We start from the raw sequence: 24,093 nt of genomic DNA, 5'->3' as shown, positions 1-24,093 counted from the left end.
AAAAGGGCTTATGGCTTTCCTCAATAAATGGACTATTAGAAAGATTTTGTGAAATTGATTCAATAGTTCTTGATAATATATTCTTGATAAAAAGCACGTTGAAGCGGACAGATAAACTTCAGGTTTATAACATTAGTAAAGTTAAAGATTACAAACCTTCACATCCTATGGGTTAACTTAGTTGTGGCTGTGTATATACCTTGTGTGTGCAATGCATCGTCAATAAATTTTCCAACCATCTTTCTACCTATTTCACGGAAATTCAATAAAATATTTCCTATCAAATATCGATATCGCATATCTCCACATATATTTACCAGTCAACACTCAAAACTTTGAGTCGGAACCTTCTCTCGCAAGTTGGCAAATTGCTTGCGAACGGTTCCAAGTATTGACGGGGAAGCCACTTGTCCCCGTATTGCGTAAACAGAGTTATCAACTTCTCATATATTAGTTAGACCTTCTTGGATTGTTGGAGATATTAGAACATGGAGTTTAACATGTTTTGGGGTACTTTAGAATGTTTGACAGGGTATTCGATATTCGGGTGCTGGGTTATTTTGAGTGTGTGTCATTTTGAATAGAATTTGTACAGCTGTGTCGAGCTCTGCTGTTCAGACAAATATGCAAAATAAGGCCGTATATAGATAGAAAGCTGGTAACCGGTGTTGATCTAGGTACTTACCAGTGCTTATCGGCGCTGGTCCATTAAGGTAACATTTAGGTTACATAAAGCAAACAGATTGAAGCAGATGGAACAGTTATCGGAATGGATCATCGTCGATAGGCGTCGGTAGAAAGAAGAATCAGCTTTCTTTCTGTACACGGCCTACTTAATCCAAATATTTCTATCTTAAATATTTGTCCATACACTACACAATTTACATTTAAAAATAAATATTGGTCCCTTTTCATCGTAAACTCTTAAGTAGTCCACTCAAAAGGGACACATTTTGGGACACTTTATTTCTTAATAAAGTCCTTTTATTGTATACATAAAACCTATTTCCGTCACAAAACAGTGGGTCTGGACTTTTGTATGTTATAATGCTGTCGGCAAAATTATTATGCAAATTATATAAGTATTCCAATTTTATCTGTGGAACGGTTAAATGCCTCATTACTCTTGGTATGCCAAAGTTCTAACGAGTGTTGTGTGGGAGTCTGTCGTTACCAACTGTCTTGCTTGCCAATAATGTTAGAATCTAGAATACTGTCTAAAGCTAGTGTACAAAATTCTATCTCTAGCAATTAAATCTACAGATAGTTTATTGGAATCCACTGCTAGTGGCGGTGTTATTAACGTATTCAAAAAGAAATGAAATGATAGAAACACAGTTCTATCTCACAACAATACCCTACTAAATAAGTATGTACCTAATTTATAACTTAACCAAATAAATTATTCCTACACCCATCTATTCACGTACGTACTAGGCTATTATCTAGCTAATCCTTTGTACCCTGATGACATCAGACCTCTGTCTAACAGACTGGAACTCCACAGATTGAAGTGTGTATTCTAACTTTGACTTCAACTAGACCCATTGTAATGTTAATGATGTACCCACTGTAAGTACTGTCAGCGACAAACGTAGCTGAACAGTTCAAAATTTTCAAAAATGCCTGACAACAATACCCTACTAAATACGTTACTATGTACCTATATTATAACTTTTTTTTTAATGACGTCAAAAATCATCAAATGACCCCTCCCGCTGTGGGTTAGAAGCGGAGAGGAAGAGTCAGGCGCTTACTGACTAAAAACCGTCGTGTTCCGTCGTAGGCCTTTTATGTACCGGAGCCGCGGTATCTCTTTCGAACAACCCGCCCCCCGGCAGGCCTTGGCCCTACTGGGCCCCGCTGGGGACCTATATTATAACTTAAGCAAATAAATTATTCCTATCCCCATCTATTCATATACCATCTAGGCTATTATCCATCTAATCCTTAATACCCTGATGACATCAGAGCTCTGTCTAACAGACTAGAACTCCACAGATTGAAGTGTGTATTCTAACTTTGACTTCAACTAGACCCATTGTAATGTTAATGATATGCCCTCTGTAAGTACTGTCGACGGCAAACGTAGCTGAACAGTTCAAATTATTTTTTTCAAAAGTGCCTAAAAAGTAAAGGGTCATCATTTTTTGAAGCCAAAAATTTACTTAACATCCTTGTTTTCAAAAGGGATATGATTACATATATCATATGTATTATAATACAGTATATGATCAGCAAGTTACCGACGACACGTGTTTAGCAATTTTTAAAAATGGTCGGTGTAACAAATCGGTGCATAAAGTCTTTATAAAGTCTAAGCCTGATTGTGATAAGTCTGCACAAACAACTCGTCATCATATTTTCACTCAGAGTTTAGGTTATTACAAAGAATTAAGAAATTTTTATTCAGACTTTTAGTTCGTACAAATATCTGTGCGAACTTAAACTCTGTATCGTGTGGACCTGCCATTAGATTTGTTCAGTGACTTTTGATGCTGACTGTACTGTACTCCTACGCCTAGCGTCCCTAAAGTTATGAATTATTTTAGGAAAGAGTTGAATAACTAGCTTTTGTTCGTTCCTCTGTGTGGGTGTATTATGTTCCTCTGAGCTGGAGTTTAAATATGTTTAGTTGGCTGTGGGTTAGGACAATGTCATAATAATATGGCATTGCTATTATGAATGCGAAAGTTTGAATGTAGGGATGTTTATCTCTCTTTCATGCGAGAAGTACTAATTTGTTTTTACCGACTTCCCAAAAGAGGAAGGTTCTTAATTCGGTTATTTGGACTTTTTAAGTGTATTTCGCCGTACTTACATAGTTGGTGTATGCACACCTTCGTGTATCCACACTTTCAAATTTCTTTCATTAGCCATTAATCGAAGTATGGTTTTCTTTCAAGAAATATTGTAATTTTTTCTATATATATACTTAAGAAAAAAATGGTAACCATCATCAAAGATTTTCTTATGTTGACCTATTGTATAGAAATAAATTGGTTTAAACTGCAGAGAACAGCTACTTAATACCCATTAAAAGACCAAACGTAAAAAAAGCTATAAATATCAGCAGGTAGCCAGACTTACTACCAAAAATCACAAAGAAAGAAAGTTCTCCCAGCGCCCGTATATTTAGTTACCGTACGTTTAAACTGCTGTAAAGAGCATTAGTTTCGACGCAATGCGGATGAACACGCGGGCAGAGTATATATCAAGGGAAATACCATCGGTTTCAGTGAATACTGCATTTTGTGGGATGCATGGTTTGATCTATGTATACTTAGTAATGTTATTAAGTTGAAGAATTTATGTTTGCTTGAACGCGGTAATCTCAGTTGTAGATACTATTTGAGTCTTAAATAGCTCTCTCATCGCTAGGTAGGCTAGAAACAACACCATTATACTTTGTTTAGTAGGCAAGATATCAATATCGGGTTTTCACATTTTCATAACATCACGGCAATGCTAATAAAGGCAATATAAATTCAGCGCACTAGGATTTTTTTCATTTCTAAAAACCTAAAATGACTGGACTATAACATTTTTTAATCCTTTCACTTTCAATCTATGTATCATCATCATCATCATCAGCCTATCGCAGTCCACTGCTGGACATAGGCCTCTCCAAGTGCACGCCACTGAGATCGATTTTCGGCTTCTCGCATCCAGCTCCTGCCAGCCGTCTTGCGCAAGTCATCACTCCACCGTGCCTGAGGACGTCCTACACTACGTTTGCCGAGGCGCGGTCTCCACTCTAGAACTCGTTTACCCCAACGGTTATCGGTTCTTCGGCTAATATGGCCAGCCCACTGCCACTTCAGCTTGCTGATTCGGTAGGCTATGTCGATGACCTTGGTTCTCTGACGGATTACCTCATTTCTGATGCGATCCCTCAGAGAAACGCCGAGCATAGCTCTTTCCATAGCCCGCTGAGCGACTTTAAACTTGTGGACCAGCCGTACCGTCAGTGTCCACGTTTCGGCTCCGTAAGTCATGACAGGTAGGACGCACTGATTGAAGACTTTTGTCTTTAGGCACTGTGGAATCGACGATGTTAGGACTCGACGTAGCTTCCCAAATGCAGCCCAACCCAACTGAATTCTCCTATTCACCTCGTCCTCAAAGTTGTTTCTACCTAACTGCAATGTCTGCCCGAGGTATACATATTTCCGAACAACTTCGAGAACGGCGCCGTGTATCGCAATCGGTTCCGGTAGAACATGTTCATTGAACATGACCTTGGTTTTGTCCAAGTTCATCCGTAGGCCGATGCGTAGAGAAGATTCAGCCAGGTCGTTCAGCATCTGTTGTAGGTCCTGCAGCGTTTCCGCCATGATGACGATATCGTCAGCAAATCTCAAGTGAGAGATGTGTTCGCCATTGATGTTGATGCCGCGTCCTTTCCAGTTCAGCGTCTTGAACATATCCTCCATTGCATTAGTGAACAGTTTCGGGGAAATAACATCCCCTTGTCTCACCTCGATGCAACGGTATGGGCCTTGTTTGCTGATTCTGTACTTGGACGGACATTGTAGCGGCTTCGTAGAGACATCTCATCACTTGGATGTATCGCCAATCTACTTGACAACGCTGCAGGGACTCCAGAACAGACCAGATTTCAACCGAGTCAAAGGCCTTCTCATAGTCCACAAATGCTAGACACAGGGGCTGATTATACTCTTCGGTCTTCTGTATAATCTGCCGCACTGTGTGGATGTGGTCTATGGTGCCGTATCCGCTCCGAAACCCAGCCTGCTCCGGTGGTTGGAATTCGTCGAGTCTTCGCGCAAGTCGGTTCGTGATCACTCTTGAGAACAGCTTATAGACGTGGCTTAGGAAATGGGTCGATAGTTCTTCAACTGGGTTTTGTCTCCCTTTTGAAGAACAGGACGACAACACTCCTACTCACGCCTCTGGAGTTCTCCTTCAAACAGGACGGCATTAAAAAGCTTCTGGAGCTCCCCCAGTACGGGCTTACCTCCTGCTTTTAAAAGCTCTGTTGTAATGCCATCCTCGCCAGGGGCTTTTCCATTTTTGAGCTGTCTCAGAGCGATCTCGATTTCGCCACTGCTGACTTCTGGCAGGTCTTCGGTGAAATGGCGTGTTAATGTGGCTCTAGAATCCTCATTTCCGGGATCAGGTCGAGATGCATGCGATGCGTATAACCGGCCATAGAAATTTTCCACTTCCGAAAGGACTGCCGGCACCGAAGAAACGACTTCTCCACTTGTTGTGGTCAGCTTCGTCAAGTGGCTTCTTCCAAGAGATTGTACGAACACCTTTGACCCCCGATTCAGCTCAATTGCTCTTTCAATGGCAAGAGTATTGGTACCGGAGGTCGCGTCGTACGTGCTTGTTGATCTCTTGGTTTAGAGCCCGCTTAGCTGACGAAGTGACAGGCGGGTTTTCACGTCGTTTCTTCATAAGCCTAATGTCTCTTCCGAAAGCTTTGATTTCTTGCCCTTACGCTGCATGTTACAGAATCTCGAACCTTCCTCCCTGAGGATCCGAACCACATATTCGTGGTTCTGGTTAACGTCTGTTGTGGTTTCCACGGCGGCAAATCGGTTCTCAAATTTGACTGGAACGTTTCGGATCCTGTCATGGTTTGGAGCAGTGTTGGTCGGAGCCTGGCCTTCATCAGACGGAAACGTTCGGCCTTGAAGTTGATATTCAGAGAGCCTCGGACAAGTCGGTGATCGCTACCGGTATTAAACCTATTGATCACGGAGACGTCTCTGAATATGTGCTTCTTGTTCGTCATGATGAAGTCAATCTCATTTTTAGTCATAGTGTCGGGGCTTTGCCACGTCCACTTTTTGGGGCTGCTTTTGAAAAGGAGTTCATCAAAAGAGCCCCTCGCGTTCGAGGAAGTTGACGAGCATTTGCCCCCTATGATTCCTGCTTCCAAATCCATGGGATCCTACTGCCGATTCGCCGCAAGTCTGTACTCCCACTTTAGCGTTAAAGTCCCCCATGACAACGGTGTAATGGGTCTTTGTAGTGAAGTGGAGGGCCCTTGATATATCATCAAACATATCCTCCACTTCATCGTCTGAATGTGTCGAGGTCGGTGCGTACACTTGCACTACCTTGAGGCTATACCTGTCGGTGAGCTTTATGATAAGGTACGCTACCCTGTTCGACACACTAGACACCTCCACAACGTTATCAGCTAGGGACTTATTAACCAGAAACCCAACGCCACCTTGGGATTGTTGGTCTCCCTCTCGGAAGTACATTAGGTGACCTGATTCGAGGGTTATGGTGTCCTCCCCCTCTCTTCGAACTTCACATAACCCTAATATGTGCCACCTAATCTTCCCAAGTTCCACCTCGAGTTGCGCCAGATGCGAGTCAAGCCGTAGCGTGCGGCCGTTGTACGTCGCCAGAGTCAGTTTTGTTTGGTGGCCTCCCGTAACCCGGAGATTCTTCGCACCCCCTGCCCCGCCGTAACCACGGTCGCCACCGTGACCGGGAATAGCGGGACTGCCGGGAACTAGGGGCCGTGGCTTTTTTGTGCTGCTCATGGAGGTATTTAGCCTACTGCTATCACGCTGGCCAGACGGGTTGATAGAGGGTTTTTTTCGAGTTTTCCTTCTCTCGCACTGGTGTTCGGTGCAATTGTCTCCATTAGTCGACTTCTACGACACCCACTGGAAGAAGGGGTAGCGACATATGTATTCTTAAGCCGTCGCTACACGGCAATCTATGTATTTGCAATACATATTACTAGTCTACATAACAACAGTAACAAACCACAGTTAATAACTATTCGGTCACCAAGTCCCAGGTAACACAGAGAGTAGTTTTACGAGCGTCTCTAGCTCCCTTTGCACAATTTAATATTTATCAGCGTGCTGTTACAGTTGCTATTTCAAGCTACATGGCGTTAGTTTATTTGACAAGGTGAGAATGTTTGTTTACGAGCATTTTTTACAGCTTTAGAATTATTTCAGGAATCTTAATAGTAACCCCATCTTTACTAATATTAAAAAAACTGAAGAGTTTGTCTGTTTATTTGCTCAAGGAACTATTCATTCGATTAATTTGAAAAAAAAAAACAGTTTTTGACAGCCAACATCGAGAAGCTGCTTTTCAATATTGATAGGCTTCTCTTATATTACATACATAGCGTAAATAAGCAAATAATATCCAGTAGAGAGTCCACTTCTCACGCCTACACGAAGTGAAGTCATAATATCTGCCCGGGGTTGCACCCTGGTCTTTAAAAAAGATAATATGAATAAAGTAAAGGTCAAAAGTATTCCCCTTTTTATGCAGTATTGATTTTGTTTGGCACGTGCGGGAAGTTTTTCGTTATACGGAGAGAATCTTTGAAAAAACCTGCTGTTTTTCTCCTGGAATATGCTCTATACTTGAAAATTATAACAAATGTTTTTTTCATTGGTCTGTCATTATTAATAGCTAGCGAGCTCCTTAGGCAGTGACTGGATATATGTAGACATAAACCTAACTCATAAATAACCTACGTGGTAAAAACCGTAAGTAGGTACCTTTTTTTTTTTTTTCCGACGTTAAAAATCATCATATGACCCCTCCCGCTGTGGGTTAGCAGCGGTGAGGGAGTGTCAGACTCTTACTGACTAAAAACCGTCGTGTTCCGTCATAGGCCTTTTATGTACCAGGGCCGCGGTATCTCTTTCGAACAACCCGCAGCCCCGTAAGTAGGTACCTTAATCCGATTTTGAGTTCACCTACCCCTCACAGACAGACACGACAAAGGATTTTGTTTTATAATATGTAGTGATAGTTTCTAACTTTGAATTCTTTAACGCAATTACTCTTATTCCCGTCCCAAAAAGACCACAGCTATACAAAATACTGACCTTGCTTTACACCTATACAAACCTACCGATCGGTAAGCCACATACGGATAGACAGGCCGTGTCCGCCATTTATTTGGAGAGCTCTCGGACCTGCAAGTAGGTCAACACGGCACTCAATTGGACCAAGAAAATGTGCCGTGTGTCACGGTGTCACATAATGACTAATGACGTCTTGTGTCTTGTGAAAATAGTGGAGAGAATCTGTGAAAAATATTTGAATCTTTGTTGTTTTCTATAGTTTGAAACTGTGCTAATTTATATCATGTTTCCCGCAATTTTACTCGTGTCCTGTGGGACCTACTTCGCGTATCTGAATAGAAAGTAACCTTCCTTGATAAATGGGCTATCTACTACTGAAATATTCTTTAAGATCGATCCAGTCTTTCGCCAAACAAATTAGTTGACAAACTTTTTAGCTTTATAAGTACCCATAGATGTCTCATCCTCAATCAAATACTGTGGTAGATAAGGGTACTTGTATATACTCCTATTCAGAATAAAATGTTTTACCTAAATATTTTAAACAAATACCTATGCCAAAAATCATTGCACAAACCGGTCATCCGAAATCACTTGCACACTCGCGATAGCGCTTAACAAAAAGCGGCTGCAGCGCTGCAACGCAGTTCAGTTGACAAAAAGCGATTTAATAACACTAAAGCCGAACACAATGGGTGTTCAGTGTGCTCACCAACCAGCGTTCCAGCTTTTAGAGCAGGCTGCAAACTTTTAGTCGGCCGATAGATTGGTTGGGCTCATAATGAAGATGAATGGTGGTACGCACATTACAAAGATTAGGTATTTAGTCGGTCTCACACCGACTGAAAGCTGTGATTGGAATCAAGTTTAAAAAAAAATAATATCTAAAAAAAATTTTGCTAAATCATCAAATGCTCTCCGGCTTTGGGTGCAGCGTGAGGGCGTGTCAGACTCTTACTAACTGAAACCCATCATTGTCTATCTTGAGCCTTACTGTATCATGGCGGTAACTCTTTCGAATAATCCCGCAGCCCCGGCAGGTTTTGATCATGCAGATAAAAAAATATTGCCCACCATCGGGAGAACCGGCGCCGTCTGAATGTTTGGTCTGCAGTATGCGGTTACTCTATGTTTTTCCTACCAATGGGCCGATAGTCGGCCGACTAAAAGTTTTCAATGTGAGTGTACTGTTAAGCGAATTGGATGGCAGAATCGCGGCTGTGTCAATGGCCTGCAGTGATTTGGCACAGTCACCTACCCGCTACCTATTTTTGCTGAATTCGGTAGGTCGCGTTGGGTGCCAAATTTTAGGATTTATAGTTTGGATAGTTGTTTTGGAATATGTATAGTTAAATTGGAGCCTTTGTTGTTTTCACTGGTGGTGGTAAGATTAAGTGTCCTGACTTACCCTTTAAAGTAATTAGGTAGTGGTTTGTTTAGGCTATAAAGGCTTATTTTTATCCAATTGCGAAAAGTACTGGGGACGCAGGTACAACAGTAGGGACTTACCAGTCCAATATAAAATATACTTAAATTGCTGTAAGGAAAAGTTATTTTCTCAGCTTGTAATAACTTTGTTAAGTAAAATGGTATCTAAAAATAATCTCATTTTAACATCTTTAAAAAAAAACTCAAAGGTCAGAAAAACAAATCCTGTAAAAGTCTCATCTACATATTTTGAAAACTTTCAATAAAGTTCGCGTTGCTTTCGTAAAAAGGAACGTTCGGGATACCTTTTTTATGAATAAATTCTTAGCTTTCTTTATGAGAAAGTTCTTTTTCCGCTCGTGTACCTATTTCTTACCGCAACCTTTTTGATATTTGACATTCTAGCTGGATATTACTTGAAATTACTTGTTTTTGGTACCTATTTGGTAATTTATCAAAACCATTTTTGGAAAATTTTGTGTTTTAAGATATAGAACTTTCAACTTTTGATCTATCAGGTAAATATGGTCGGAACATGTCTAGAATGGATTGGATAATAGCTTGACGCTAGGGAGCACTTTGCTCTGACGCATTGTCTAGGAGCTTTAAAACGTTTTAAATTGTCACTTTCTCTATTGAGATGGTCGAGATGGAACTTCACTGGCTGCTCATTTTTCAATGTTATTTTGATTTGTAAGAATACTTCTCGACCTAGCTTCGGATTACTTACAACGATACTTAGATGTACAAATATTAAGCAGTACGCAGTATTTGAAGATTATCAGGTAAAAACTAATATACAGTTTCATCAATCACACGTCCAATCACCATCTTCCTAGCGTTTTCCCCACTATGTTGAGGTCGGCTTCCAGTCCAACCGAATGCAGCTGAGTACCAATGTTTTACAAGGAGCGACTGCCTATCTGACCTCGACCCCCTCATCTATCATACGTCCAATAATCTCAAGTAAAAGCTATCAAAACAAAACACAACATAATCTAATAACCGACTTACGACCTTTCGTTTCTAAACGAAGAGAGACGTTATTAAGTGGTTTCCGAACTAAACTATTCAATTACTCTAGTTCAGAGGGCCATGGTATAAACTTGTCATATTACAGTTTTAAGTTCACGTACCTAATGGTTGTTACGTGTTTGCGGTAAAGTTTATATAAGTTCCGATATTTCCTTGTGAAGTGCTTGCCGTTGAAGGAGTGATTAAATCTTGTTGACTTTTTATGTTGATTGTTTTTTCAATATAATCATGTCAAAGTTACCACTGTTAAAGGTTACGTACTTGTGAAGGACCCTCAAATTAGACCAGGTGGATGATTCCTGACGTACCATGTAAAAGACTGGTGAAAAGTTGCAGTTGGTTACTGGGTCATCATCATCATCAGCCTTTTTTTTGGTTTACTGCAGGGCACAGGTCTTTTCCTACACCTTCCAAATTCGCTAAGTAGCTTAAGCTCACTTGTTTCTGAAGTCTCAAGATAAACTACTAGGAAATTGAACCTATTTTAACCCCCAACAGAATATATTAAGAGCAATTACATCAAAACTGTAAATACAAGAGTAGAAGACTCGTAATTCGTCCCCTGAGAGTTAAGTCTGTCACTAAGAAGCAACGCATTTATCTATTTCTGGTAGACAGTCGCAATTTGCGCGGGAACAACCAACTGACGCCGACGCCATCTTTAATTTTCAACGGTAATTAGCTGTTTAGTATTCTTTTTACGTTTGGATGAAAATAATAATGAAAGGATTTTGAAAATAAAGGTGTTGTTCATTGTATATCTTTGAAATATTTTGTGTCCTTGATAAAAATTGAGTCTGGCAACCATGACCAGGAGGAGAATGCCAAAGAGATTATTATCTTAGCCTAAAACTGCATATTCGAGCAGTAATAATTGTTGCCTGAAACCTGGGTGTATTCATTCATAAAGTTAAATGTAATCAATGGCTCTTTCTCCAAATATGATTCAACCAAGCAAGGTCATATTCTTTGAAACCGAACTTAGTTACAGCTAAATATATCAAGAGTACTTCGACTAACTGAACCAGAAATATATAAAAACTTACACACGAATAAATCTTTGAGTATATTTATTGGTGGTAGTTATTGGAGCGATATATCCCCTTGGGCAAGTCGGTTTCTCGTTAAAACTAACGCGAGCTGAGTACCCTAGTACGAACATGTTAGGATCGAATTATATTGGTTTCGACAAACGTTTGGTAATTGAACTTACTTATGTGTCAATTGAATTGAAATACATTTATATTTTGAGGTTGGAATTTTTATTTGTGATGTTAGTTCTTTGTGAGATCAAAAACCATTGTCGATGAGGGAACTTTAAGGAGGCATTAGCATTAAACTGACTCACAGGTTCATGTGTTCACCATCTTCCACATTCCGGGCTGCTTTGTAAGTTCCTAAAATGCTGTTTTATAAAATATCTGCAATGACATTTTGGCCTGACCCAGGACCTCATTCAGTAGAGTAGACTAGTAGATAGTGGACTATGATTTAAGATACCATGAACATTATCCATTAAAACAAAAATATTTAAAGAAACTAAGACTTCGAAACACCAAAACACACTAAAACAGAATCTTAACATTCAGGTATCAAGATTTCCAATCCTATAAAAGATAACGTCATGAGTGAGCTCGCGAATCCTATTAACCATGACGTATGAGGACGCTAAGTGACGTCACAGTCTCAGAGGAAAATGGATCCCGCGGGTAGGAAATTGTAATGTTCTTCGTCAGTGATATACTTACTTATTTCAAGTTCAAGTAGGAAAGATAGTGTGGTAATTCTGTACCTACTGTTATCTTTGCCATTGTACAGTTTTCTTTTTTTTTGTAAAATGTGTGCAAAAATAAATAAATATCTTCAAATGGAGCTATGAAAAGAAACAGTTTAGAGCTGATTACATTTCATGATCACTGTGTCTGGATATTTTTTTAAGCTTTACCTATCTCTTGTGGAAATGACAAACAAAAAGTATCTACTGGAAGAAAAAAATCAATGGCCATTCTCAGAGCATTTTTGCATATTAATTTAGGTATATTGGTAGATCTTTTAATAAAACCGACCAGCTGATGGAGATACGTATAGATATAATATAGAAATTACCTAAGGATACCAGAATTATATGAAAACTTATTCTATTATAACTTAAGCATAACTAAAAGAAAAATCTAGCCGTAGCTCGTTCGTTAAGTATCATCATAGTCGGAAATGTCAAGATTTGTATTCCATTAATGAAATTACGTAGAATATTTTAAACAAAGGAAGATCTTTCACCAGTATACTTACCATTAAAAGTCCGTAATGGTTATCTGTCTCTCTGTAAGTATTATGGCGCTGTTACCATTCATGTAATTAAGAAAATAATTATGATGTTTTATGAAAACCTGCAAAATAGGATGCCGCAATGTGTATAAAGGTGATATTGATGTTACTTAGTTATCTACTCTGGTAAATGGACATAGTTCAGATTAAAATTATCTGTATTTACAACTAAATATATTCATAAACGTCTTAAGTCTACTTTCTAATTAGTATATCGGGTGTGTCATACCTAATCACATTAAATCCTATCACATACATATACTTTGTGATATTCTATGGCGAATTGTAAAAAATAACCTAATCCATTCAGTGGTTTAGCCACAGGAGTCATTTAAGATATATATATATTTTTAATACTGGGATGAAACTAATAAAAAATACATTCACAGGCAGTCATCGTTTCAAGAATGAGTAATTTCCCCGTTTTTCCTCATTAAGGTAACCGCAGCTTTAAGTCCGTATAACTTATAAGAATACCTAATGAGCTGTTTACCGCTTAATGCGTTCATAACAGAGATTTATAATACTTTCGCTATGTATATTAGATAATTACGAAAATGCGAAAAACGTATATAAGTTATTGTTTTTAATGCAGGTCATTTACTGATATTATTATTTGGTAAATTACCGAGTAATACGATTAGGTACGAATATGGAAATAAGTAGCTAATTTTTATAAAAATATTTCTAAACTCCCTTTATATGGACATTTTGCATCATGCATTCAATTAGATTCATAATAGGTACGGTAGACTGCACATCTGTGGTAACTGTCATGCACTTTAACTCATAGTAATAAGTACGATTTTCCTATAAATCTGTGAACTGAAGTTTACTGTACACAAGCTTAGGTACTATTGATACATCGTATTTACCAAACATGTTGCACCAGTTTCCTCTACCAAGCTGTACGCCATAACTCAGCCTACAAAATGGCCTCCAAGATACTCTGAAATCTTCATGCAAATGCTAGCAGTCAATAAAATAGAATTCAGTACGTGAGCCTGAATACAAAACAACGAATAGCTGATGTTTCAGCAAATAAAAAGGTTCCTATCAACGCTACCACTGTTTATTGAAAACCCTTGCGAAAAGTATTTAAATTGAAACTGAAATGAATAAAGGAAACGGGTAAATAACACGGTTGTTTGAAAATTCTAAAAATACTTTCTGATGGGTTGGTCGGGTTTAGAGTTTTTAAATGAATTGTTCTCTCTGTAAGTCCGTTCGTTTATTTATAAGGTACTTAGGTACTCTTTTTAGTAAATGCTTTGATCGTTTCGATTAAACCCTCAAACAAGACCATTACTATTCATAGTTTCCTGATTATTTTCAGTTGGGCAAAACCGAACTACGCGTAGCATATTTTCTTGCATGTGTAAGCTCAGGAACGCTCAGTAGTAGCCGAAAACCAAGTCATACAAAGTCAAGGTTCATATTTACACACATTAGTATGTCTTCCTGCTATCATGAGATAAAACATAAATGTATACCTAAGTCTATATCGTACCTAAACTAGACCTACTCTCTAATAACCGCGGCTTATACTTAATTAAATATTCTCCACTATATACTCCAAATAACCTTATGCATTCATGCTTCTGACCTATCTCAAACATATCTTCACTTCTAATCAATAAACTCTGAATATTGCACTATTCACTAGCTACATTTAGAGCAGGACTCGGCAATAAATTGTAAGACGTGAGTGCTATCTCGCGCTGGGCAGGCTATAAAGTCCTCTCCAGTCACCACTTGTAACAAATAGATCATGCTTAGGGCTGTCAGTGGTTGGTAGAAGACTAGTCATAAGGCTATTATTTTGTACTGCTCTTCAGTTTTTGCTTAAACTTTTCTTAGTCTTGTTAGGTTAGAATTTGGAGCACATGATGGGAGGAAATGGTTATTTAGTGATGCTTCCTCTTTGCATTTATTTGCAAGCATTTTCAATCAAACGATATTTACGACTTTTTCAGCTCTTTATAATCTACGAATTTTACGGTGTTCCAAGAGTAATCAGGAAAAGTGGGAGGTGGATTGAAATGCTGTTAAGTAGCTGTCTTCAAAACTCATATCATAATTACCATTATAATAATATGCCATTTTAAAATGACCGAAGCGTATGTATTGTCGTTTTTAAAACCCTGATAGGTACCAAAACCAATTCAAATGTCTTTTATAAAGTCTAGTTATTGTATTAACATATTGTTCAAAATTCTGTCTTACCTATATAGTATTACTACAGTTGTATCAAGCAGCCCTGCATTTCCAGTTCACGGCCAGACCCTGACCTATGTTAATACTAGCACTATTTATATTAAGGTCTTTTCACGTTTATTTCATTTTCTAGGTGTATCTTTGATGGATTTAATGAGGCCTTACTCTAGATACTTTGATGCAGTAGTTCCAATGAACGAGAATATGCATGTTATAAAGATTTATTAAATGCAGGAACTAGCTACCTACTTCATTAGATCTTTATTTTACTGGGCGCGTTATATATTTTTATAACTTGAATAGTAGCCTATAGTACTTTTCAATAAATGGGCTATTTATAACACCAACATATGGGTTACTGTTACTGTTACAGCCTTTTTTATCGTCCCACTGCTGGGCACAGGCCTCTTCTCACAAGGAGAAGGATTGAGCGTTGATCACCACGCTTGCTCAATGCGGGTTGGTGATTTCAGACTATGTTTTCCTTCACCTTTTTATCAGCCATTGGTGTAAGTAACAAATGGGTACTTGAAATGAAATCGTACCAGCCGCTGTTGTTATTAGCACATTCACCCAAACAATCTTTTCCGGTTCATATTATCAGTTATAGATTTTTCTCTACATTTCGTAAGGACCCAAATACGTAACACACATTGTATTCTATCTACATATTAATAATGACGCACATACACGTGCCCATTCTATCTGTCGTCACGTTGTTGTGACGTCACGACAGGGACCCTTTTAGAATACCATGCGTATGTATGTAGATTCTTGTATACAAGGTGTTGATTTGCATTTGTGCCATAGTTCAGGAGGAGGACATACAATACGTAAATAATCGATTGGAATTACAGTAGATGGGAAATAACTAATATGCACTGCTTTTTTTGTCATTGTAATGTCGTGGTATTTTCGAAGTAATCCAATTTTATGAATGAAATTTATGAGTGATCGTTGCGTATGCTTTGTGTTTACGTTTGTGTAAGGGTGCAGCACGGTTTTAACGCCAGTAACATACGCGCCAAGTTTAAATAAGGCTAGATGACATTTACGGAATTCCGAAAAAAAATTAAAGAAAAAAAAATACGTACCAATTTTTTTATTGATTTGGGTCGAGAATCATTAGCATAATTACCTCCTTGAATATGGCACGGATGCAAATCAACAGCTTGTATTTAGACCCTTGTGTCCTGCACGTGGAGGTATTTCTGGAACACTTTTGAATAGGGACCTAAAATATATTTGGATTGTCCACAATTCTCAACATCAACAGATAAGTAATTGTATCTAGAAGTTAGTGAAAGAGTTAAGAAAATTGATCAGTAATCATATCAGAACAAAATAGATCTCATTTGTAATAGGAAAGGATCCTACCGAACGAAAAATGCCTTCAGAAAAAAGTAGCTAACATCAAATTACACATTGTATATCAAGGAAACGATCGGAACTATCCCAACATAGCTACATCTCATAGAAAATACATACAAAAAATCCTATTGTATATTATTTATGTATAACACGTGTAATACCGCGTCATTACCCCCAGTGTGACGTCACAGTGGCCGCCATGATGGATGCGGGTCACTGTGGAAGCTACAGATTTATAGCTCAACTGACGTAATCTATTGTATCGGAGATGAGAAGTTGTTATAGGGAATTGAGCTTTTGAAGAGTGGTAGTATGTCATCAGGCTTTTTGTTGTACCACTGCAGGGCATAAGTCTCTTCTCCTACAGAGGAGGAATGAGCGGTAAACACCACGTTAGTCAAGTCAGTCCAGTGTTCCCAAAGATGCTTTTCCTCATCTTTTAGAAAAGTTACATTGATATTTGCCGTGGTGAAAGTTATATGTACTTTCTAAGTTTATCTTGAACATCAAAGATTGGGTAAAGTAGAAAAAAAACATTTCGAGAAAACCTCAAGGAAGGCTATACATATATCATCGCTAAACCGCTTCGAGCAAGCGTGGTGATTGACATTAATTCCTTCTGTGTATGAGAAGAGGCATTTGCCCTATATTAAAAAGACTAATGATGATGACGACCAAACCCAAGAAGAATTTCTTGGTTGTAAACAAGAACCACTAAATAAGAAAGCAAAAACTATATTTTTAATGTTTCTAACATGATCATCTCTTTCTTTACAGAAGCACTTAAGCTGTACGGAGACAGGCTATCGGAATGGGAGAGGAACGAGGTGAGGAAGTACCCGGAGATCTGGTTCCTGGGACTGGAAGCTAACAAGGTGCAGGCCAGGGCCAACCTGCCTAATAACTGCGGATTTGATGATGAAAACGGTAGCTATAATAAGGTAAGAACGATAAATATTCTGATAAGAATAATTTTTAAATGAACCATACTAGTTTTAGGGTTGAAAATTCAGTTTTTTTTACACATGCTTATAGTCTGTTTTTTAATCTCGTAGACTAAATTGACACTTGCAAAATGTCAAACTTCCAAATAATTTTGCTAGCTCTGTGGTGCAGTGTTGTACTTACGATACCGGTTCGTTGAATCGTAACTTTTTATCTATAATAGACGCACTAATAGACGCGATTACGCATGGCTTTGCGTGGTCAGATATTCCTGGCAGTTTGTAGCACGTCGTACAGCCATGTGTACGTACGTGAATTGTAAATATAAAACTTTGAATGAATATTAAATTCGTCTATTATAGATAAAAAGTTACGATTCAACGAACCGGTATCGTAAGTACAACACTGCACCACAGAGCTAGCAAAATTATTTGGAAGTTTGACATTTTGCAAGTGTCAATTTAGTCTACGAGATTAAAAAACAGACTATAGATACACACTGAGTTTTCAGTACACTTGCTATAAAGGAATTTCATTTCAGTCCGGCCCATGCGGTGCAAAAAACTCCCCGGTATCTTTATCCTACTACAAGCACATAGATAGACAGACCTACTGCAATAGGCACATACTCCAATTTTATGAAACGTACATGAACATATGTAGATTAAATATTGAATTAAATATTTATTAAACAAACATCCGGAGTTTGCCTGTAAGCTTATTAAAACCAAAAGCCTTTTATACAAATAATTACAAAAATGTATAAAATACGGATTTGTTTCAACGAAGAATTCATTCAAATGGAATTTTAAATAGGATACCGAATGGGAATTGAGAGAGCCGATATTATTCCAAATTAATTGTACGAAACTCGAGCATTGAATTATAATCAAAGGATTTCTGCTTTTGCGCACAAAAAATGTTGACCCTGACCTGTTTTGTAACCTTTTGGGACCTGGACTGAAAATATTAAATTCTTTTTCAATATTTAAACATTGAGCGAACGTAATATGAAACCTTTTATCGTCGCTGATGGTACAAAGGTTTAATATTGCACACTTAGAATCTACATATATTAAAGAATTTAAAAATATGTTTTTTTGAGTCATACATTACATCAAATTTCTTAGACGAATACCCATCGACCATCAAAACAGATTCCAAAAATATCTTCTAGTTGCATACAAAAAGAATTGTTCTATACAGAAAACTTCTACAACGCCCAGGGGTGAAGGAATCAGTTTTTCGTCTTTTCTGAAAAATGTTTTTTTTTTCTTAGTTAGCCCTCTTTAGATCTAAGATTCTAGGTATGCGATATGAAGCTTTCCTATACTTAGATACACTTATTTTACTATTATATTATCGTTAAGTACTCAAATGGATTATTCGAGTCGATTTAAAATCTGTATGTCAGTAGTTAAGAGCACACTAATGGATTGCGTAATGGGCTTTTAGTCAACTTGTATCAAAAATCTATAATGAGTTTATGCATAAGTTGATTCACGAAACTGCGTGAATATGCTTTTGCAAATAACATCAATTTACCTTTAGCACCTCAATGATATATACATGGGGGTACCTATGTCCTTCAATCTAATTCCAACTTAATTTATATTATAAAGAGGAAAACATCTTTCTTTGTTTGTGTCCTGCAGACTCCAAAGATTCTTTCAATGGTCGCGAAATACTACCTCGGATTACAGGCTTAATTTTATCCGGGTTTCCATGGGACGCCACGATCTAGCACTAAATTAAACCCTGCAATTTTGCTGAGAATGTACATACCAGTACATAATTAATTTGCATAATATGTTACCTTTAAGGAAACTGCCAATTAAAGTCCCATATTGATGAGGTAGACTGTAGTTTCTATTTACTTTCCAATTGTAATTTAGGAGGGAAGTCCGAACGGGGCGGGAGGTCACCATTATAATGCCATTCATTCTTGTTTTGGGCTATTAGCTGTCCATTTTGAGATATGAAGGCTTTAATTGTTAAGGCTGCGACACATGCATGCAAAGCTTGCAAAATGTTGCCAGTTATAACGTGCCGAATATTATTACCCTCTAGGCCGTGGACGCCTGAGATAGTTATCTATCTAAGAGCAGCTCCGTAAACTGCAAACTTTTTATCGGATGATAGATTGATCGAGCTCATAAGTCATGCAGTAGATATAGGTATTCCAACAATCAGGTATCCGGCGGGTATTAGCGCCACAAAAATTATACTAATGACTGGATTCACCGTTTCCTGGCACATAATGATCAACTAATGGCCCACAGTTTAGTATACAGCTTGCGGGGACTCAAAATCCTATAGCTAATTAAATAATTTCATCCTCTTCTTTTCAGCAAATCCATGACCACATAGCCTACAGATACGAGATCCTCGAAGTTATAGGCAAAGGGTCCTTCGGCCAAGTCATCAGGGCTCACGACCACCGCAACGGCACGCAAGTCGCCATCAAGATCATCAGGAACAAGAAGCGGTTCCACCACCAGGCCCTGGTGGAAGTCAGGGTGTTGGACCATCTGCGGCTGAAGGACAAGGATCAAGCGCACAATGTGATACATATGCTGGATTATTTCTACTTTAGAAACCATTTGTGTATCAGTTTTGAGCTTATGAGGTGAGCTGATATTACAGTAAACGTTTAATCTTTATTTTCTCAAAACTAGAGTCTTTTACGTTCCCTGTATTATTAACGTTTAAGATCTGAGTAATCAAGTTCATCTTACCATTGTGCCTCTTTACACTAATGAATTAGATTCCTTCCCCCCGTGAATCAACTAAGTCAAACTTTAGATATTTTACATAGGGATATAATAATATAATTTTCGCTTATAGAGACAACACGGTGTCCAAGGTAAACTGAAAATACGTTTAAATATGGTTGCAACACGCAATTTTACAACAACAAATCTTTTAAATTTCCAGTATCAACCTATACGAGCTGATCAAGAAGAACAACTACCAGGGCTTCAGTCTGAGCCTCATCAGGAGGTTCGCGAGCTCCCTCTTACGATGTCTCAGGCTGCTGGAAGCAGAGAGCATCATACACTGTGATCTCAAACCTGTGAGTTTAACCTTCCAACCTTCAAGAAAGACCAGACTCCTTTCTTAAATTTTCGGCAATTCACTCTGGTGTTGCGCTTGTCGTGATATTCGATTTCTATCAGGCGTTACGTCTTTTTGTTTGTCCCTAAATATTTATTTTATTTTATGTGTACATGTAGATAGCTGAAGAATTTTTTGTTTGCTAACACGCTATGCTGGAACAACTGGACAGATTGGTGAAATCCTTTATCCTGAGAGGCCAAAGGTTGCTTTTTATCTAAATGAGTGAAGTAGTTCGTATGGGATGCGGTTGAAACCGCAGGTGGAAGCAAAAACCTTTTTTGGAACATTCGGGAACAGAAATCATTTCGCTCACTTAACCTTTAAATCGTGAGGTCATGCATGCCGCCTTATCCTGAATGGTTGGGCTCAAAATTCGTGATTTGGGTTTTGACCCTTTTTGCAGTTCAGTCAGGCTTTTTGTTTGATCAAATGACCTCTTAATGTTAACATTTTTAAGTGCTTTAAAACCTTGGATATTTGCCAAAATTCAATCACACCAATAAATATAACATACCAGCTTATGTTACCTGCGTTCCCGGGAAATTTCTTCCCGTAACCGGACACAGTACAACCTATGTTACTCGGATATAGTCTAGCTTCCCAACAGTGAAAGAATTTTCCAATACGGTTCAATAGTTGCAGAACAACAAAAATATCCTCTTTATTATATTAATATAGGTAATTTATTTGTTACATTTCATCCGAGCTCATATTTTCCGGCCATCTTCCAGGAAAACATCCTCCTCAAAGCGCGAGGCAGTTCCTCCATCAAGGTGATAGACTTCGGCAGCTCGTGCTACACGCATGCGCGAGTCTACACCTACATCCAGTCGAGGTTCTACAGGAGCCCTGAGGTCATACTGGGCCTGCAGTACGGGACCCCTATTGATATGTGGAGTATGGGTGAGTAACTGGACTTTTAGTTGAAAAAATTACTTTTGCTGTACACTTTAGGTGTTTTCGTCATTTTTGCAATGTTGTATACCTATAGTAATGCAACAGCCCAAAATCGAATAACATGTATGTTTCTGGCATTTATTGCAATTTTTACTTTATCATTACAATTGCAGTTTTCGTGCATTTAGCTTCCGTGTGGTAGGCCCACAAAATATTGCACTATACTATCATTCAGATTTATCAAAATCTACTTTCCTAAAGTGATGGTATTTTAAGCATCCACTTATGCTGGAATCTGATCATAACCTAGTAATTCAAAACGAATCATGTACTATTTATTTCAAAACATGTCAGTAGGTACTCGACAATACTACCTATCGTAACAGCTAAATTGACATGTAATTCAAATGTCAAGAAGATCTCCATCATAAAATTGACATTGTTATCATAATTTGGTAACAAAAAGAAAAACTTGTCGCGTTAAATACTTCGTGTCAAAAATAATTGCTATACGCAAGACCAATTAAAGCTTGCAGGTCTAAAAACAGTTAGGTAATATTTAAATAAGCGTTTTCAATAAATACTCTGTACCGAGGAATTGGGACGAAGAGCAATGCCATAGGTACGTAAAGAGAATTACATAACAATTGAGAATTTGGAATGGATGTTAAACAAGCAAAGTTAAACTATAAAAATGTTAAAGCATATTATCTTCATATCGCTTCTCCGTCTAATGTTCCAAAATAGAGTGAAATAGACGGAGTCAATGAAGCCACTGAGATACGTTTTACTACTGATGATAATCCGGATGATATAACCAAAGGCTTCTCACACACGACAACGAAAAAAGACGTGACCGAAAAAAGCTTAGGAAAGTCAAGATATTGTAATTGAAGTTGAAAGTAACTTTATCGATACTAAACAGTACGGAAATAATAATAAATACTAAGAGAAAGTAACATTTAGAACCTTACAAGTATTGATAGCACTCCAATAATGTCTAGGTAATCGATACTGGAACACTACTTGACCTTAAAATAATCGTAATCGTAAATACTAAAACGAAACATGATAGCAAAATCAAAGTATAGGTTTCTACAGTCACACGAAAAACAGTCACAAATAGGTACTTGTGCTAAAATCGCAACGAGGTGTGTAATTTTAAAGACCAATAAAATGTATCTATGAGGCAATCTGATCCAAAATAAGCAATAAGATAATGATCTAGTAATTTATGAACCGATATAATAAGCAATGTACCTACTGGTAAGACTGGAAGTAAATGCCACCATAGATGGGGAAAGATTTAGCAGATGATGATAATGATGATGTACCAATTTTTTTCACCTGTACGATGCAAAAAAGCTTTTTTGCTGTCAGAAGTAATGTGACTCTAAAAAAACTGTAATCAGTTAAAACAAACGTAAACGTATTAGCTCAATATTATAAGTTTTAAAATCCTCTTCAAAATATTTCAAAAGACACAACAGAATAATCGCACACTATGTAAAAGGCCTTAGCTATAGAAAGTGAGGGAGAAAGGTGACCTCTCGATTCGCACAGCACTTATCGAAGCTAAAGAATGCAGCCTTTACGCAACTTATGACGAATGCTACCGACAACGGAGTAAAGAAAGATGAGCGGAGATGCTATAATGCAGGTAGGTCAGGCACCTTTTTGTAGGTCAAATTCGTACAGTGGTTAAGACCAAAACGACCAGTTTCGTGTGAACTAACGGGTTCTTTGAGACGTCTCGACTCTCTGTCAACGAATTCTGGTATAACAAACAATGTTCGCGTTCAAAGAAGGCGTATCAGGGCAAAAACAATAACATTCCTCGTCCTCTGCACTCTCGTATTTGGGCGTGCTACTTTCTTAGGCGATGTTCCGTTATGGCACCTCCGCCACTCATTTTGTTCTCCAAGCTACCAGCCGGTCGCTTCTCGTTTACTACTCGTTTTTAAAGACTCATCTTGATGTATCAAACAGGTTGTATTATGTGCGTGAATGCTTCAAGACTTTCATTTGTTTTTTTTTCAAGTCATTCTTAAAACTGAGTTGCCGAATACTTATGTTCATATTTTAATGACACATACGAATTAAGATTCAAGTTTAGTAGCAGTATGTTAAATACAGTGACAAGAAAATAAATAGGACATTGTAACCATTGGATTACTGGTTTGACATTATTGTTACAAAACTATTCGTTAAACGACTGTTACTATTCTATGACCATGAATTGATTATGGAGACACAAGACCAGGTGTTATTTTTGGTTACTCTGGCTTCTAAATTTCGCCCGAACCGAATGTTTCTAACATAATGTACCTATATTTTTTGTTGGTCCCAGGATGCATCCTAGCGGAACTCCACACGGGCTACCCGCTGTTCCCGGGCGAGAATGAATCAGAACAGCTGGCCTGCATCATGGAGCTGCTGGGACCACCTCCTCCAGACCTCCTGCTCCATGCCACTAGGAAGAGACTGTTTTTCGGTAAGTCTTAGAAATGGCAACATTTTTTGAATGCCTTTTGAGAGTCATCAAGAGACAACAATATTTGATCTAGCTAGAAGATACCATTTAATACTCAGACTAAATCAACATGTTTGTTATGCACAAATTCCTAATTATTATGATCAGCTGAAAATACAATATTTCATCAACATGACTTTGAGACAATATTTTGAAACAGCAAACTGTACTGAAGATAATTTAATTAAAATTTCGTGCCCCAATTAGTCTAGTTCAGGCAAAACAAATCAATTTATCTGTAGCCAATGTACAAAAACAAAGTGCTATAATATTTTATGTTGAAGTTTTTTCCTGGTCCACTAAGTTCTAGACATACTTTTTTTTAATACATTTTAAAGCAGCAAGCCAGCATACATGCTAAGTTGATCAGACCACCGATTTATAGGCACT

The 24,093-nt window shown here is 38.0% G+C and overlaps 1 protein-coding gene across 2 annotated transcripts in view; it reads left to right on the top strand.

Moving 5' to 3' along the window:
- Positions 1 to 24,093, top strand: part of LOC110379691 (dual specificity tyrosine-phosphorylation-regulated kinase 2) — a 70,872-nt gene that overhangs the window by 33,482 nt on the left and 13,297 nt on the right. For both annotated transcript variants that reach the window (XM_064035240.1, XM_064035239.1), the window contains exons 3-7: positions 16,986 to 17,149; positions 19,505 to 19,782; positions 20,091 to 20,229; positions 21,005 to 21,176; positions 23,521 to 23,664. In XM_064035240.1, coding sequence (XP_063891310.1) covers positions 16,986 to 17,149; positions 19,505 to 19,782; positions 20,091 to 20,229; positions 21,005 to 21,176; positions 23,521 to 23,664 — 897 coding nt within the window. The remainder of the gene's footprint in view (positions 1 to 16,985; positions 17,150 to 19,504; positions 19,783 to 20,090; positions 20,230 to 21,004; positions 21,177 to 23,520; positions 23,665 to 24,093) is intronic.

Source organism: Helicoverpa armigera, chromosome 6 (assembly GCF_030705265.1).
Source record: "Helicoverpa armigera isolate CAAS_96S chromosome 6, ASM3070526v1, whole genome shotgun sequence".
Lineage (NCBI taxonomy): Eukaryota > Metazoa > Arthropoda > Insecta > Lepidoptera > Noctuidae > Helicoverpa > Helicoverpa armigera.
The sequence above is the reverse complement of the archived record's forward strand: the minus strand, read 5'-3'. Positions and strand labels throughout refer to the sequence as shown.